Source organism: Acanthochromis polyacanthus, chromosome 7 (assembly GCF_021347895.1).
Source record: "Acanthochromis polyacanthus isolate Apoly-LR-REF ecotype Palm Island chromosome 7, KAUST_Apoly_ChrSc, whole genome shotgun sequence".
In the NCBI taxonomy this organism is placed as follows: Eukaryota; Metazoa; Chordata; class Actinopteri; family Pomacentridae; genus Acanthochromis; species Acanthochromis polyacanthus.
In genome coordinates, this window is record NC_067119.1 from 7,554,795 (window position 1) to 7,571,062 (window position 16,268).

Consider the following 16,268-nt stretch of genomic DNA (forward strand, 5'->3'; position numbering starts at 1 on the left):
TTACCATGACTACTATATTCCATTCATGCAACTAGATTCCTTTTAAATCCTCTGTACTTGACCTTGAATCTAAAAAAAACTAAAGCCTGCAAGTCAGAACAAGTTGTACCTGAAAACAAAATGCAGTCATTTTAAGTTGAATTGACCTGAAAACTTACATTAAGTCAACTAAAGATGACTTAATTCCAGTAAATCCTTGCACAACACACTCTTTATTGTTACCCATTTATTGTGTAATATGTTTATTTAGGCTGTAGACTAAAATTTACATCTCATCTAGCTAACATTGTGGTAACTGCTTGATGAAAACCTCTGGAGCGTTGATCCAGAAGTGTTAATTAACCACTGACTGTGTGGGAAAACCCGCTCGGGGAAATAAAAACAAACTTTCCTCTGTTATCTCTCCATCAGCTCGTCCAGCTTGTGCCTGTCTGGGGGGGACTGACTCTGGGCTTGTTGCAGGAATAACCGCCCCTCGGTGCGCAGCGCGGCGCAGGCGGTGGAGACGCGCGTCCCTCAGATCATTTCCAAGCTGGGACCTGAAGTGACAACGTCTCATGCTCGGAGTCCAGACGCGCTTTCACTGTTTCACTTTGTGGATGTACTCGAGGATGAACTAAACGGGCTTGTTTTTGTTCTTTGTTTTTTTTTACCTGTCGAGGAGGAAGACACCATATCGGATCTATGAAAAAACTCACGTGGATTTGTACAATCATTTTAAACCAGAAGGAATGCATATTTTGTTTGTGAAACTAACTTTCTTGTTGTCGCTGATAGGACTAACGCGAGGTGAGTAGCACTGAGTTCTTCCTACTTTACAATCACGTTTATTTCACGTATTTCCTCATTAAACATCAGATTGATTTCAACTTGTTGCGTTCGAGCTGCTGGATTTAACCCAGAGCGCAGCGCTTTCCAAAACTTTTTAAACTCCTCCTGCAAGTTCCCCGAAGTTCTCAGCCAGTTTCCATTCACCAACTTAGCTTTTTATGATTTCCTTGCACCTGTTGGCTTTATCGTAAACGTGTCTTTTCTCCTGGACCAGAACTTTCTGCATTTTTTTTCCTCATTTTTTTTTTCTTTTTGCGCAGGCAGCTGTTGCGCACTTGCCCAGCAAACACTCAACTTTTTCTCACTTGCATGTAAACGCATGCCTTTGCAGTTTGGATTCTGGGCTGTTTACTTCTTCTTCTTTTTTTATTTTTGCAAAGCTGTGTTACTCCACAAATGGCACATTCTTTTTATTTTAGAACAGCTACTGCCAAACTGGTGTCAAGTCTTTTTTTTTAACCACAAAAACTGGCACTTTTGAGGTGGCAAGAGTCACACTTAGACTTCACATTTATGGAGTGTGCCATTTCTGATCCCCCTGAGAGAAGCAAATATTTGAAAGCTGTGTCATCTGAATTTATCGTGATATTTGCAAGTGAGATTAAAAGTTTGCATTTGCAGGTCTAGGATGCTCCATGGCCACGGAGTCGTGCTTGAACCAGGGGACATGTGAAGCAAGTCCAGATGGCAATCGAGAGTGCAAGTAAGTTTATAACATCTGGATGTGTCTCGTTTTTTTTTTCTTTACCCAACAAATGCTGCTGAATACCTGCATGGGAGAGGTGGTGGAATGTGGAAGCATGTGGAGGCTCTAGAAGGAGGAGCGCTCACGCCACTGCTGCTATTTCTGGGAGGCAAATGGTCAGAAATGAGTGGACATTGATGAGGACAGGGGTCACCGTGTGAGAGTCTGAGCCGCCACGCTCTCCCCTCTGCGGCCAAAAACTCTCGCAGCCCCCTAAATCTTGTTTTTCTTTTCTTTCACGGAGCGACAGCTGGGGTTGCCAGAAGCTCGGCGACCATTGTTCTCCGCCGCGATTAATTCTGTGTGACTAATCTGGGTGAGGCTTCCCAGAGAGACCCTCAAACTCAGGTCCTCCTACCACCACCACCATCACCGCCAGCCCCCTCCTCTCTCCTCTCTCCTGGGATTTTGTTCTCCTCCTCCTCAATGGCCCTCAGTGCTCCCTCTCTTCTCTCTCATTCCCCCTGGACAGATGGCGGAGGCTGGATGTTCTTGAACCGGCTAAAAAAATTGAGACAAATAGCGCATTTTGTCCTCGTGTTTTCAGCTCTGCTTTCCCAACAACAGCAAGCCTTCTTTGCTCCTGGCTCCAGAACAGTGTCACCTTACTGTCGCAGATTTTGGTGACCTCCGGACGATTTTTGGGCCTCGCCGGGTCACTAAAAGACCTGTGCAGCCATCTTGGCCCCCTGCCACATCTTAATTTGGTCTTGTTGTGTATCCCTCCCCTCCTCACCCACCCCTCTTTCTCCCTTCAATCACACACTCTCCCCCTCGCCTCCCCCACCTCCTCACTGGGCCACAAAGCCATCATTGTGCCGCCGCGCTGTCCTCCTCCTCAGACTTTCTCCAATTAAACATGGAGATGGGCATCCGTGAGGGTTTTTGAAAAGGTTTGAGCGGGCACCGCGGGGCTTAGTGTGCGATTGTGTGTTTCAGTGTTGCTGTCTCATTGTGTTTATTTGTCACTGTACAATCAGAAGGCCGGGAAAGTTCAGAGGTCTCCCTAAGATTGGGCAGATTGTCTGAAAACGTTTAATTAATGGCTTTAGTCCATCTGATCGCCTGTGAAAGATTTTATGTTTGCTGGGTTGAGCGTTCTTCTTTGACTATCTCTTCCCATATTTGCTTCTAAATCAGTTTTGTTTTCTGTTTTCATTGAGGCGTAGTGTCGGTTCTGAGTACAGATTCAGCCTGCTTGTCACTTTAAGGTACATTAAGTGCCGAAATGATTGCTTTTGAGTTTGATTTCCAGGTTAAATCATGAACAACACCTTTTTGCAGCTTGTGGCAGGAAGTTGCATGTACATAAAGTTGAGGAACACTCACAAAAGTGGTCAAAATTAACCCAGAAGAGGCCTTTATGCCCAGACTTTTAGTTCTAGATTCTACACTCTGCATGTCGCAACCGGTTGTGGCTGCACAATCTATAATTTCAGCATTTTGTGCTCATGTAAAGTTAAGTCAAACTCCTCATTTCTGCAACTTTTTTGCTGCTTAATGCAAAAAAGAAAAGCTTGCATGGTTCGCCTTTTCCATGACTAATCGACAAGAGGAGTCTGTTTATAACCTCATTTACTCCGGTTTAAGTGTTCTTGGGCGCACCAAGTTTCTTCTTAATACTTTATATTCACAAGACACGGAGTTTGTTGGCATGCAGGTTAAACATGAACGCAGCAAAATGAGTGAGGAGCAGGAGAGAAAGGGGAAGATTTGGTTGCAACAAGAAATGCAGCGTCAGATGTGCGGTAGTAATTCAGCTGCAGAAAAGATGGCGTTGCCCAAAAATGAGTTCTCTGTCTGCAGCGTCTTGAGATTGTTGCTACCACACGATGCAACCGACTAATTTGTTTGAGCATTTAGACTATTTTACAGTTTTTCAGCACCACAGAGAAGCTGAAAATAGAGTTATTCAAGTCATCGGGTGCTTTCACATCTAACAGAAAAAGAAAACATCACAAAACAGTTTTCCACACCCCATGCTCCTTCTAACACATAATTTCCCTTAAAAACCGCAAATCTCTAAGTCAGGAGTTGTTTTCTTAAGCTCCTCCAGAACCATAAAACACATTAACAACTCCAGTGGGTTCATTTACCCGTAAACTGATCTTCAAACGGTTTAAGAGGTGAACAAACTGCTTGGAGCTTCTCCCTGGAGCTCCTAAACCCACAGAAAGCTCCACTAATGTCACTCTTTTGTTTTACAAGAACTTCCTGCAAACGCACTTCAAGATCAATGACTTCCACGCTAAGTGCATCGACGCGGTGCAGGTCTTGTAAAGCAGCACAGCTGGCATCACCGGGACAGGAACAGTGAGAAACAATCACAGCCAGGTGGATCCTGTTCAAAGCTGAGACGTGTTAAAGGTCTGACAGCGTCGAGTGTATGATTTGACAAATTCCTGATCAGTTATCTGTTTACAATATCATGCTTGACCCCTTGATAGATGAATTTCCACAATACTGTAGTGCTTCCTAATGAAAGCAGGCAGTAAGGATTTCTTCCCCCCTCAAGCCTCGCTTTATTCTTGATAGAATTACGATTTGGTTTCACCTCAATCCCATAGCCGCCGCTCTTGAACTCAAGTGTTATGCCGAGGTCAAGTAAGTGGCAGCGGATTCTTCAGTTTTATATAGTCTGTCAGAGATGCCTACTTGACGTGCCATACCATAAATACCATCTCCTCTTCATATCTGGCCTGGCCCAATGACATCCTGCCTGAAGTTTATCTCCAGAGAGCCGGGAGGAGGCCTCTCATTTACTGTAGAGACTTGGCAGCAGCCGGAGAGCCAGCGAGACGGAGCCCATCCAGTCCAGACCAGGAAGAATAACTCACATATTCCAGTGGCACAATGGCCAGAATCAAAGCAGGCAGAGCCCGGAGAGATGAGAGACGGCGAGGAAGGATGCCGCCGAGAGATCACATACCTTCATCAGGAGTTAGTCGAAGTGATGAAAACAACGCGACAGAGTTCTGACAGCCCGATGAGAGCAGAGTGATCGGATGAGGAGGTTTTAGGGTTTCGGTTTGTGCAGCAGATGAAGGACGGGAGTTTGGATGGATAGCACATAGCTAGCAAGATCTGCAAACCGAAGTAAATGAGCTGCTTCTGATCCATGCATATAAAACCTTCAGATTCCCGAGTGTCTGTGGTTTTGCTTGACTCTTGATTTTGTTTATAGTAACTCAAGGTCCATTTGCAGCTTTTAGTTTCATCAGTTGATCTTTATCCATCAGTTGTAGAGCTGCAATGATTAATTGAATCTATTAGCTGTCAACTATTAAACTAATCACCAAAGATTCTGATAATGGACCAATCAGTTTGAGTAGTTTTTTAAGGAAAAAAGTCTTAATTCTTGCTTTCCAGCTTTGTAAATATGGATATTTTTTGGATTCATCTGCATTAGTAAAGTGAATTTCTTCAGGTTGTGGACCAAAGAAGTTGTCACTGCCAGTTTTTGGGCTGTAACTATTAATTGGACTGATTAGTAATAAACTCTTAGACTAATCGGCAAAGATTTAGACAATGGGTTTGAGTAGTCAGTCTCAGTTTTGAGCTTTGTAATTGCACATTTTCTTGGTGACATTCTTTGGGTTTTGGACCAAAGAAATGGTCATGGTCAGGTTTAGAGCTGCAATAATTAACTGAATCAAGTAGCAGTCGATTATTAAAGGAATTGCCAATGATTCTGATAATCGACTAATCAGTTTTGAATATCTTCAAAGGAAAAATATCTTTATTAATTAGCTAATTTTCCGGTTGTATCTGCCATAGTAAAAGGAATTTGTTTCAGTTGCCGACAAAACGAGATATTTGAGAGTATATTTTCTGGCTTTTGGGAGATATTTTCAAGATTGTCTGCCGTTTTATAGTCCAAGCTGCTCGTCTATCAATCCAAAAATAACTGATAGGTGCAGAAATGTAGTTCTGTGTTTAACTTTAATGCTAACATAGATGAGCAGTCCTAGAATCGTCACTAAATTGACCTTTTCCACCCCTGAAAATGAGCTCTTTGAAGTTTCTCTCCAAGCCAGTTCAATGGATAACTGATTTTTCTGATTCATTTTGGTTGACAGATCTGTGCTTGTATCCATATCTGCTGATCTTTGTCTTCAAATGTGAAAACTATTTAGTATTTCGGGATGAACTGCTGCCTTTAGGGTCTGAAAATGTGAGACGTTCAGCGCTGTTGATCTGAGAGCTCCAGTGATCGTTGCCTCAGATAACCAGCGCCCATTAATTCCTTGCTGGTATGTGCGACTGCTACAGTATACATCCACCTCGATGAAAGTGAGCCCTTGTCTCTCCGGTTCTGGGCATTCTTCAATGGCACCTCTGTTAGCTCCGGTCAGATGAGTCTATCTTAACCTCCCCTGCACGCTCCCCTCTCCCCCCCTGCACCTCTATTCAGAGTCAGGAAACAGCCTCGGAGTGGCCCGAGGGAAGAAAAGGTGCCGTATCTGATCATATCATCGCACAACGAGGAGCACATAGCGCGAGGCTTTTATATGGCCGCCGCCGCCAGTGTTGGGTTCCCTTTGGCGAGAGTCGGCCTGGTGAGAGGAGACTTCTGGCTGAATGAAGTGACTTGGTGGTGTGGAACCTCAGCGCCGGGGATTAGTGACATTTGAGCCGCCCTGTTTGGCATATGCCAAGACAAATCACATAAACTTTGATCGCAGGCTGAGAGGACGGACAGTCAGCATGTGCGTGTGTTGAGACAAAGACTCTCCGCTTACTTCAAAACCACACTTCCTCATTTCTTTTATGTTCCTTCAGCCAGACCACCTGTCTGTGGGTTATAGTATAACAACTAAGAGGGACGTGCACTCACCCACACAGCAGCGGGCTCCATAATACCCATGATTACTTGTGGTTTTGCCCATTCAGCTCCACACAGGAACAGATCGGCTCTGTCTGCCAGGTGTGCTTTTAGCTCTCAGTCACTCTCGCTGCCTGACACTCAGAGGATATTTTCTAGAAAGAGTTTGATGCTTTGTAGTGAAACAGAGCCGTTTGTTCAGTTAAACAGCAATGCAGATCGTAAGACTGATACCAATCAAGGTGTCTGTTACACAGCGAGGTAGAAAATGAAAGTTTCTTGAAGGGTTATGAGCTCCGACACGTCTGTACAAGCCAAGATGCAGGGGTGTCAGTGAGTGGTTAAGAGCCTTTACTGTTCTTTTTCTAGGCGGTCACTGGTCCATTCAAGAAGCACAATGAGTCATACTGTGTAAACAGTGAGTCCTATGAGTGTATTGAAGTAATAATACAAGAATTCCTCATATTTTATGCATTTATTTGGCATGTCTTTAAACTGTTTGGACACATGAAAGCTGAATAGTTGCTTGATGCAAAGATAATTCTTGATGTCAAATAAATCTCACTTCTTGAGCCACAAGACAAATCTTAGCATATAGTATGAAATTTTAAGATTAGATATGGTGACCTAAACACAGTCTGCATATAAAAGATGGATGTAGCACAGAGTCCTTCAGTTTTTGCTATCTTTTTCATTAAAAACTGAACTGGAACTCGACATACACAGTAGAAATCTAATAATACTATGCACAATTATGCAGTAGCCCCTTACTAAAACTTCACTTACTTTACCATCTATTTTCCTCAAATTGGGTCCAAAATTTTCAAAATAAACATGGTGCTGTATTGAAGTAGATTCTAAAGAAGCAGTTGAGACCACAAACCTATTGGGAGAAGGTTTACCGAGGAAGAAAATCAAGTTAGAAGTAGGTTAATTTTCTCATAGACATAAACCAAAGAAGTCGTCCCCTGCTGGCCATGAGAAAGAATGCACGTTGATGTCATTTCCACACTGATTTCCAGAGGCTATGTCCATCTTTTATATACAGATTATGTACCTAAATCTCCTTCGAATCTCATTATCTCTGCAAATGTGTGTTCATATATTCAGTCGGAATAAACAGAGAAAGTAGCTCCTTATAACTACAAAGCAAGCCTGATAATCATCACAAGTTATTTTCAGAATTAAATCCACTCAGCAATATGTTTCTGCACATACTTGAAACAGATAAAAGCTTATTTGGTGTCCAAATGTGCCATTGGTGACCAGTTCCTATAATGGAAACAAATAAAATCTAAAAAAAACATTGTTGTAGGTCGCTTGCAAACTTTCAAAACCTGCACTTAAGGCCGCCTGTAGTATGTTTGAAGTATTTTTGGTGGTGACTCTCGCTCTTAACTTATCCTGTTGACAGCTGTCAGGCTATTATTATAACGTCTTCTATGTAAAACAAGGCGTGAAAATTGTGCCAACAGGAGACTCAGCAGTTTTATTTACAGCAGAAACATGCAGGAAGCTTTACTTTTGAAACAACGACTGCTTAAACAGTGCAGAACACATCGTTAATGTTGGTTTAAACTTGTTTCCATGCATGCAGGATGTAGTATTTTGACATCTTTCCCCCTGCTCTGGCTCAAACTCTGAAGCCGGCATGCAGAGTAACAACCTGAGGGTCCGGTTGCACTGTCAGCTGCACCTTCAGACACCCGTGAAGCCTTTAAGTGGTTCCCAGCGTCGTAAAGTAGGCAGTGGCAGAAGTCATTAGAGCCGCCGTGACTCTCGAGACACACTCAATAAGGGTGAGCTGGTTTCTTTCCCATGGGCTGCGTCCGTGAGGCTCCCAAATAAATAGGGTCTCTAATGAAGACTGCCAGATGTGGGCGAGCAGGTCAGCTCTCCTGTGCGATTAGAGAGGAAGCAGCACGGGGATGGATGTAAGGAGAGGGCAAGAGGTGGAGCGTTGCCCCTGTAATTTCTGCAACCCAGTCGGGATTCGGTTTGGTTTCCAGTTCCACAACAAACAGCAGCCTTTGGGGTTTCTTTGTGTGTGCCAGGTTTGGATTCAGCGATCGGAGCTATTTTTATTTCAATCTGAGCGTGCTTTCTGGTGCTGATTTTTTTTCCCCACAAGTGGCGGCGGAGTTGTCACTGTGGTTAGCCGCTGGGAAAAAGACAAGAGAGGGCTTAGAAAAAAAAAAACAAGGGAGAGAGAGGGAGGGAAGTGCGAGGTCCCCCCTTGGGCAATGCTTTTAAAACAGATCAGACAAGAATAAAGGGGACTTAGCCCCGGCACAGAACCAAACAGCCAGGAAATGAGACGGGGTGGTGAGAAAGGGGGAGTCGGAGGTACAAACATGCTCCACTAACACAGTTTGACTCCGGTCTGAAAGGTCTACTAGACACCTGAGAAAAAAGAGTGACATAAAACCACTAGTTTATTAAATCATGGGCCTTTTATTGCCATCTTCTTTGAGATTTTAAAACTTGGCCATGTTTCCATAATGTATCTTATGCACATGTTGAAGTATTGCTTTGGGAAAAGTTAAGAGAAGTGTCAAAGTTTGAGAAAACTTATGAAATTTAGCAAAAAAAAATTCAAAGAAGAGTTCATTTGTTTTATGTGAAAGGGAAACAGCAACCAATATTTCCACTTTATCGGATTAAAAGCAGCTCGTGAAGACTTTGCTCCACTTTTTTCTCTTATTTTACCAAAGTTTTGCTTGTTTCTTTTTCTTCTTTGTGGTTTCTTCTTCGATTACAGCCACGCATAACGTCACCTATACCATCAAAACTCAGCTTAGTTTGTTTGCTCCAATGAATTTAATGGAAACAAGCCTAATTCACATTTACTACTTTGTAAATTTTTAGGATATTGCAAAGGATTGCTTCAAATTTACTTGACAAACATATGAAATACAACTTTTGCTGAAGTCTGGAGGCACAACACACAAGCAGTCTGACAGCAAAGTAAGTTTTAATTAAACCTCAAGGTTATTCACACTTATTTCGAGGCTAAATCAAGAATAAATAGTAAAGAAAAAGGTACTCAGACTGTGGATATATCTTCTATAGGTCTCCCACTGAGCTACATGTTGACAAGAAAACTGGTTTTATTGTCACGAGGACCTTTTAATCTCCATCTCTCAGTCTATATTTCTAATCTGCCTGTTTCGTTTTACCATAAAAACAATTTAGGGATCAATTTTTTTTACAACATTTAAATACAAAATAACCCCTAGTTGTCAGCTTGTCTAATTATTCTGCATCTCGTCATGATAAACTGATAAACCATGACATGCATTTTCATTTTTCTTTACAAAAAATATTTTAGTGCTTTTATTTTGAAATGCTGACTAGTTTGCAACCTTGTTTATTAGCTGAACACTTGTATAACACAGTCAGTGTTGTTGTAGATGTGTTTCCAGATCATAACAGTTACCATAGTGATGACAGTAATACTCAGTACAATTTCTGACTCAAACAAAGCGCTAAGTTGGAGTTTTTCTCGAGTTAACTGTGAAATGGGTCACATTTAGCAGAAACATGACAAAAACAAAGCATTGCCCCAAAATATTCCTAACTACGTTGTTTACAGAAATGCAAGCAGACACCGACTGTGAGTCTCACAGAGCTTTACACGACACAATAATTGAATAAATGCACAACCTAATTCAATAAGCTCCTTAGAAAGCGCCCAAAGTGGGAGCCATCCAGCTGCCAAAATCTGTGCAGCCGCTCTGGCTTTTTTTATTTGTATACAGTGCACATGTGCAGCCTACATATTACACGTCTCCATCTGTGTGTGACCTCAGGAAAAAAAAAAAAGAAAAAAAAGATGGCAGATGGCAGATTGGCTCGACACGGAGGAAAACCCCCTTTAGAGTGACGCCTGGCCGAGGGTCAGATGTCACCACAACATCTGCTGCAGGCTTGAGCCGCCGCCCGGCGCTGTTATGCATCCCATCGGCGGCGCGGACCTGTTGCCACGGGCTACTGTGGCGGCAATCGAAGAAGAGTCGGCCCCTAGAAGTGAGCGCCGAGGAGAACAATGCGAGCTACTGGGGCAGGGATGACAGAAAGGATAATAACAGTATCGGCCTTACCGCTGGAGATAATTCCGCTGCTGTCCTGCGGTTATACGATCCCTCCCAAACACCTGATATTTGCTCAGCGTCTGATTTGTGCCCCTCTTTTCATGTCTTCTTTATTTACCTTTCCAGCAAGCCCCAGTTTACCTGCTGCTGTCAAGATTATCCCGCCCCGCAGACCGCCTCATCGCTCTTGTTGGAGCAGCTGCTTGGCCTCTGTTTGTTTTGAACACGGCCAAGACTCCATAAAAGATTCGTTGAATATCTTTTGTCTTATCGAGGCGGTTTGGGGCCTGTAAAGAGCTGCTTTTGTGCCCGGCGTGTATTTGACGGGCTCTCGCCAAGTTAAAGAGCAAACTGTTAGCATTCTTTGCCTAGCGTGTGCTACGGTTGACTCACTTCTAGCACCTCGGCCGGAGTGTGTTTGGATAGTGCGTCCACGCGCTCCGAGGTAAAGCTCCGTCTGTTTGCATTTTGGGCCTCGGTGCGAGACGCTGGGATGTTTTTTTTGCAAGTTTCACCAGCAGTTTCAAACTTTTTTTGCCCCTTATTGAGGTTGAAAATCAAGACAGGAGACATGAAATTCCTCCTCAACTGGCAGCCCTCTTTTTCTGCCTTCCTCTCTGTGAAAACTGAACCAGTCCCCTTTCTTTCCCCTTTTGTTTGTCCCTCCGCTTTTGTGTGTTTTGGATTTGGAGCTTTTCTTTTGGCTCACGCTCGGCCTCCAACATCACCGACCGCTAAAAAAGACGCAGCTTGGAGTGATTTGGAGGGAAGGTTTTTCGGGTAGCAGCAGGCTGAGATTTATAAATCTAAATGTGGTGTCTTGGAAATGAAAAAGAAGGAGGTTCATGGAGGAGGAGAAGTGGGGCAAATGGGGGGTTTTGGAAGGAAGTGGATGCCAGGAAGTGAAACCAAAAAAAAAAAAAGTGGGGACAGTTCAGGAATGAGCAGTATATAATGAAGGAAGATGCAGGGAGAGATTTTTTTGGGGAGGAAAGAGGAGGTGTAACAGCTGAATACGCCCGGCCTGTGGTCAGCTCTGAATGGGGAGGAAAAACAATGGGCCCACTCATCCTTCGCTCTCTCTCTGCTCAGCTTTTCTCTTCCTCGCTCACTCCTCAAGTATGTAGAGGAAGGCGGGGGGGGGCGACCATTCAGATACCAACACTGCAAAAAATATCCAACTGAGTGTGATAAAAGACCCATGAGCTTTAATACTTGAGTCATTTTTTACAAAATGCTCCTTTATAGATGTGAAAACGCTCCAAAAACGGCCAATTTGTGAGTTAATAAGCAGTTTTTTTGCAGCATTGGAGCCTTGCCTCCCTCCAGGATGGGGCGCCATGGAGAGGAAGGAGGCAGGATTGGTGGAGGTGGTGGGGAAATGTGGGGGGGCAAGGGGGTGAGTGGCCCGGGGCAGCAGCTGCCGTCTCCTCATTAACATGCGCACCTGCTCCCTGCGGCCTTTTTCCAGCGAAGCTCGTGTGGCGCCTCACGACCTCAGCAGCCGCCACCGCTGGGGCTTAACTGGACTGGCCTTCTAGCAGCCCGCCCTGCTGCTATCTGCTCCCACCCTCCTCCCTGCAGCCCACACATACTTCCACTGTCCTCAGAAGAGATGCTGGGGGAATTATGTGGAGGAATTTAGGAAGTTATCAAGTGGAAATGCTGCATGGATGATGTCTGAAGCAAGAAAAGTACAGCTTATGAAGCCTGTTAGGTGTTGAACTTGCAGGACTTGCACTTTAGAGACCTTGTGTTCAGTCGCTGTTTACTTTTTTTCCCTTCAAAAAAAAACTTGCAGAAGTTTAGGAAAAGATTGTGATTTGAACCCTAAAACTTGCTGCTGGATTTGACATACTATTTTTAGGAAAAATCCCCAATATTACTCAATTATCAGAGCCAGAAAGACATAGACTTCCCAGATTTTCAACTTTCAGACGGTCCTCGAACTACTCATTTGTGACATCCAAATCTTGTCAAAAATTACATCTTGTCAGAATCACTTTATTTTTGAAAAAATGCCTAAAATAAACCCTTTCTGCTGAACAAATTCTGTCAAATAAATAAATAAATGAAAAAAAAAATCCCTAAAATTCTGTGCCCCTCTGTGTAGCTGTGAAGTAATGACTCAAATGCAGATTGTGATTTTTGTTGCTGTTAGTTATTTATGCAACAGAAATACCTGGTGAAGTTAAGCAAAAGAAACCAAAACCTGGTGGTATGATTGAAAGACATGCTATTTTTTGAGCATGTCTCCAAAATGACACCATTTATTGGAGCCACAAACTTGAAAGACATACAGAATTATTGGATTTTCAAAATTCAGACGATCCACGAAGTGCTGATCTGTGACACTCCATTCCATGTTTGAAATGCAGCTTTTATTTTTTTTAGTATTTATGGCATTCTAACTTTGCCATAATGCACAAAAGACATGTATTATTGTACTGAAAAATGAGACCACAGTGAGTAAAAGTGTCAAAGGAGCAAAAAACAACCAGAAACTGCTGTTTAAACGTATTTTAGTTGCTGCTGAAACTGGAAATCAAGTAGAAAACAATTGAACCTCATAAATGCAGTAAAATAAGTGATTAAAATAAAGCAAGTCGTGTCCATAAAACATACAAGAGACTACACTGCAAAAACTCAAAATCTTACCAAGTCAATTTGTGTTATTTTTAGTCAAAATGTCTCATCCCACTTGGTTTAAGGTAAATTCACTTAACAAGTGTCATTTCAGCAAGACGGAGGGACTTGTTTTAAGACAATGCATCTTAAATATCTTAAGTCAAACAATCTTGGAATTAACTTGTTTTAACCCTTGTGTCGTCCTGAGTGTCAAATTGACCCGTTTTAAAGTTTAAAAAATGTGAAAAAAATTGTATATTTTCACAGTGAAAACTTCCACATTTTCTAATTTTTTGGGGAAATTTTTGAACATTTTTTGATGAATGAAAAGAAGTGCTTAAAAATGTTTCTTTAAGAACATTTGGGCAAAAATCAACCAAAATCCTGCTAATTTCGCTGGATTTTAGAACTTCTACTGATATATATGAAATCACTCACTGTGGAAGATTTTATTCTTTTTTTTTAAATATTGACAATTTTTAGATTTTTTTTACTTTTTAAATTTTTATTTCTAGCCAATTTGGGGGATTTTTTTAAATAAATAAATAAATAAATAAATAAAACTTTTAAAGGAAATTTTTAAGAAATTTTCTTCCTGAAGATTTTTGCAAATTTTTATAAATTTGGGGAATTTTTTTTTATGAATTTTTGGACTTTTTTCAGACGAGGCAACGGTATTTTTTGGTGACAACAGGAGGGCTAAGACACCTAATCTTGACAATCCTGGTAAAATGTAGCTTAAAATAATTTTTTCCAGCTAATTTTAAGATCTCAATCTTCTAAATATCATATCTTATTTCAAGAAATCTCACCAAGACATTTTTCACTTGTTCTATTGGCAGATTTTGTCACTTATTACACAGTAAAGGTTCTTTGAAATAAGTTTTTTTTTTCCTGTTTTGAGAGGGGCATCTTTTCCAGTGTAGATTTTAACATTTGCAGCTGTTTTCAATCAATCCTGAGCTCTGATCCGATGCCGTGTCTTCACTGTGTGGAACTAATCGACATAAATGAGAAATTTTCTAAAGGCGATGATGAAGAAGCTGTGATTTTTCTTCTGGACCGGTCGTGTCTGGTCGGTACTCGAGGCCCATATTGATCCTGAGCGTTGTGTGTGTGTGACTCATACCTGGATCCTGAAGCTCCGTATTCTCATGTTTTACCCCTTTAGTGCCATTTGGACCAACAGCAGGCTGCAGAGCTGCCAGCAGTAAAGCTTCACTTCAGTAATAAGGCAGAGAAATATTGAGTTACAAAGTCGACGTCTCATTAAATCTGGATTGTACACAAGAACAATACGTGACAGGGTTCATCGGCATGAGCGTTCTGGTGAATTGAGGCTCTGCAGACCTGTAATCACAGCTTGTACAATGTTTTGACAGATTAAACTTATACTTTCTTTTCTTTTTCTTGGCGCAAAATGGGAATTTGGGAGGCGACAGCGTACAACAATATGTATGATCAAGACGTGTACAGTAGAGGCAGTGAGGTTGTTACTTTATGTGACAAAAACGTGCATTTTCCAGTTATTTTTGACCATTTGATGAACAGAAATGTCTTTCATGTTCCTTCCTTCTGTATAGATGTTGCTGTTTAATCAGCTAAACAACATGTTTCAAGGTAAATGGTATCAAACGTTGCAGATTCTAAAGCCGTTTATGGAAAATTTTACATTTTGAGTTTTAATAACTGCATTTCTTTCTCAAAAATGAAGATTTTTTTGATTTCGGCTTTAATTAGTTCTGAATGTTTGATTGTAACGTCCCAATAACTGTGTTTCCATGCAAGGATATTGTAAATTTTTCCAAATCTTTTGGAAGATTTGCAAAATAAAATGCAAATTAATTTCTGTCAACTACTGTTATATGAATGTTAGTGATGAGGAAAAGCAGCAGGTGCTTATTCTAGAGCCAGGTCATGTTATACTGATGCAGAAGAATTTCGTTTATGTCTTCTGTTTCAATTGAATTTAGTCGCATTTACAGTTTTTTAGAATTTTGTATATTTCTTGTCAGCTGTTTTTATGCCCAAATTACAAATGGGCATAAAACCAGCGAAATGGAGACGCAGCTAATGGATCTAAGCATCAGCTTTTGGGGAAAAAAAATATCTATCAACACGTAAAACAAACCATTAATGTGGTGGGAAGCTTGGTGACGCTGGACAGTGGAGATGGAGAGTTTGGATGAGTATTATTGCAGCTTTTTGCTTTTGAAAGAGTTCTGGTAACATCAGAAGCTCTGCAGACTTTAAAGTTATGGGATTTCTGCATATTATCATGAATTTTTCTTGTTTTATTCTATCTGCCTCCCTTACTAAAAGCTTTTCTCTTTTTTGAGTCATGTAGTTCTGCACATCATCATTTATTCGCTGAAGTAAGTTCTTTCTGTTGCACTTGATCTTTTCATGTTATCTGTATTTCTCATCGGCGTTGTCAGTTTGTACAAATGGCTGACAAGAAACACTGAAAATGAGCCAGAAATCTGTAAACACAAATGAAACCGCTGCTAATGTTGTGAGGTCAGATGTCAGGTAGCCGATGTCTCGTCGTGGCCACATGCCACCGCTCGCTGCTACTGTTTATGCAGCAGGCAGCCGAGCATGTGATGTTTTCTTTTGCTTGCCACAGTCCTAAGACTGCTAATCCCCCGAGAGGGAGACCCTGTCCAAACACCGAGCTGTCCCCTCTAAAGGGGCCACAGCTTGGCCCCCACATGCCACACACATCCATACACACTGGACATCCTGGGAATGTTTGGGGACTCGGCGCTGCCAGACCCTCGGGGCCAACAGACTCGCTGGCTCTGCTCAGGTATTTCAGAGTGACTTCGGGTTTCAGTGTCGTGGGAAGGCCGCTTTGATGGCGATGCAGGACGTTTTATGCACAATATTCTAAGTATGTGCAAAAGAAAACATCCAAAATAACAACAAAGCGGAAGATTTCTGGACTCGTAGACGTTCAATGTATAATTTTCCTCTGCGCAGGAATCCACAAATCTTTCATGTTTCTTGGAGGTTGCTCTGTAGCTTCCTCCGTTTCATCCCCTGCCCATCCCTTGTCTGATGCTCGAGCAAATCCTCTCCGGGGAGGAAAGAATAACGAGCGTCGAGGTGGTGGCACGGCGCTTTGAAGTGGCCATAATGT

The 16,268-nt window shown here is 42.1% G+C and overlaps 1 protein-coding gene across 1 annotated transcript in view; it reads left to right on the forward strand.

Moving 5' to 3' along the window:
- Positions 1–506: 506 nt before the first annotated feature.
- Positions 507–16,268, forward strand: part of notch1b (notch receptor 1b) — a 63,057-nt gene continuing 47,295 nt past the window's right edge. Inside the window, 2 exon segments of the mRNA XM_022202974.2 lie at positions 507–789; positions 1,453–1,534. Coding sequence (XP_022058666.2) covers positions 732–789; positions 1,453–1,534 — 140 coding nt within the window. The 5' untranslated portion in view covers positions 507–731.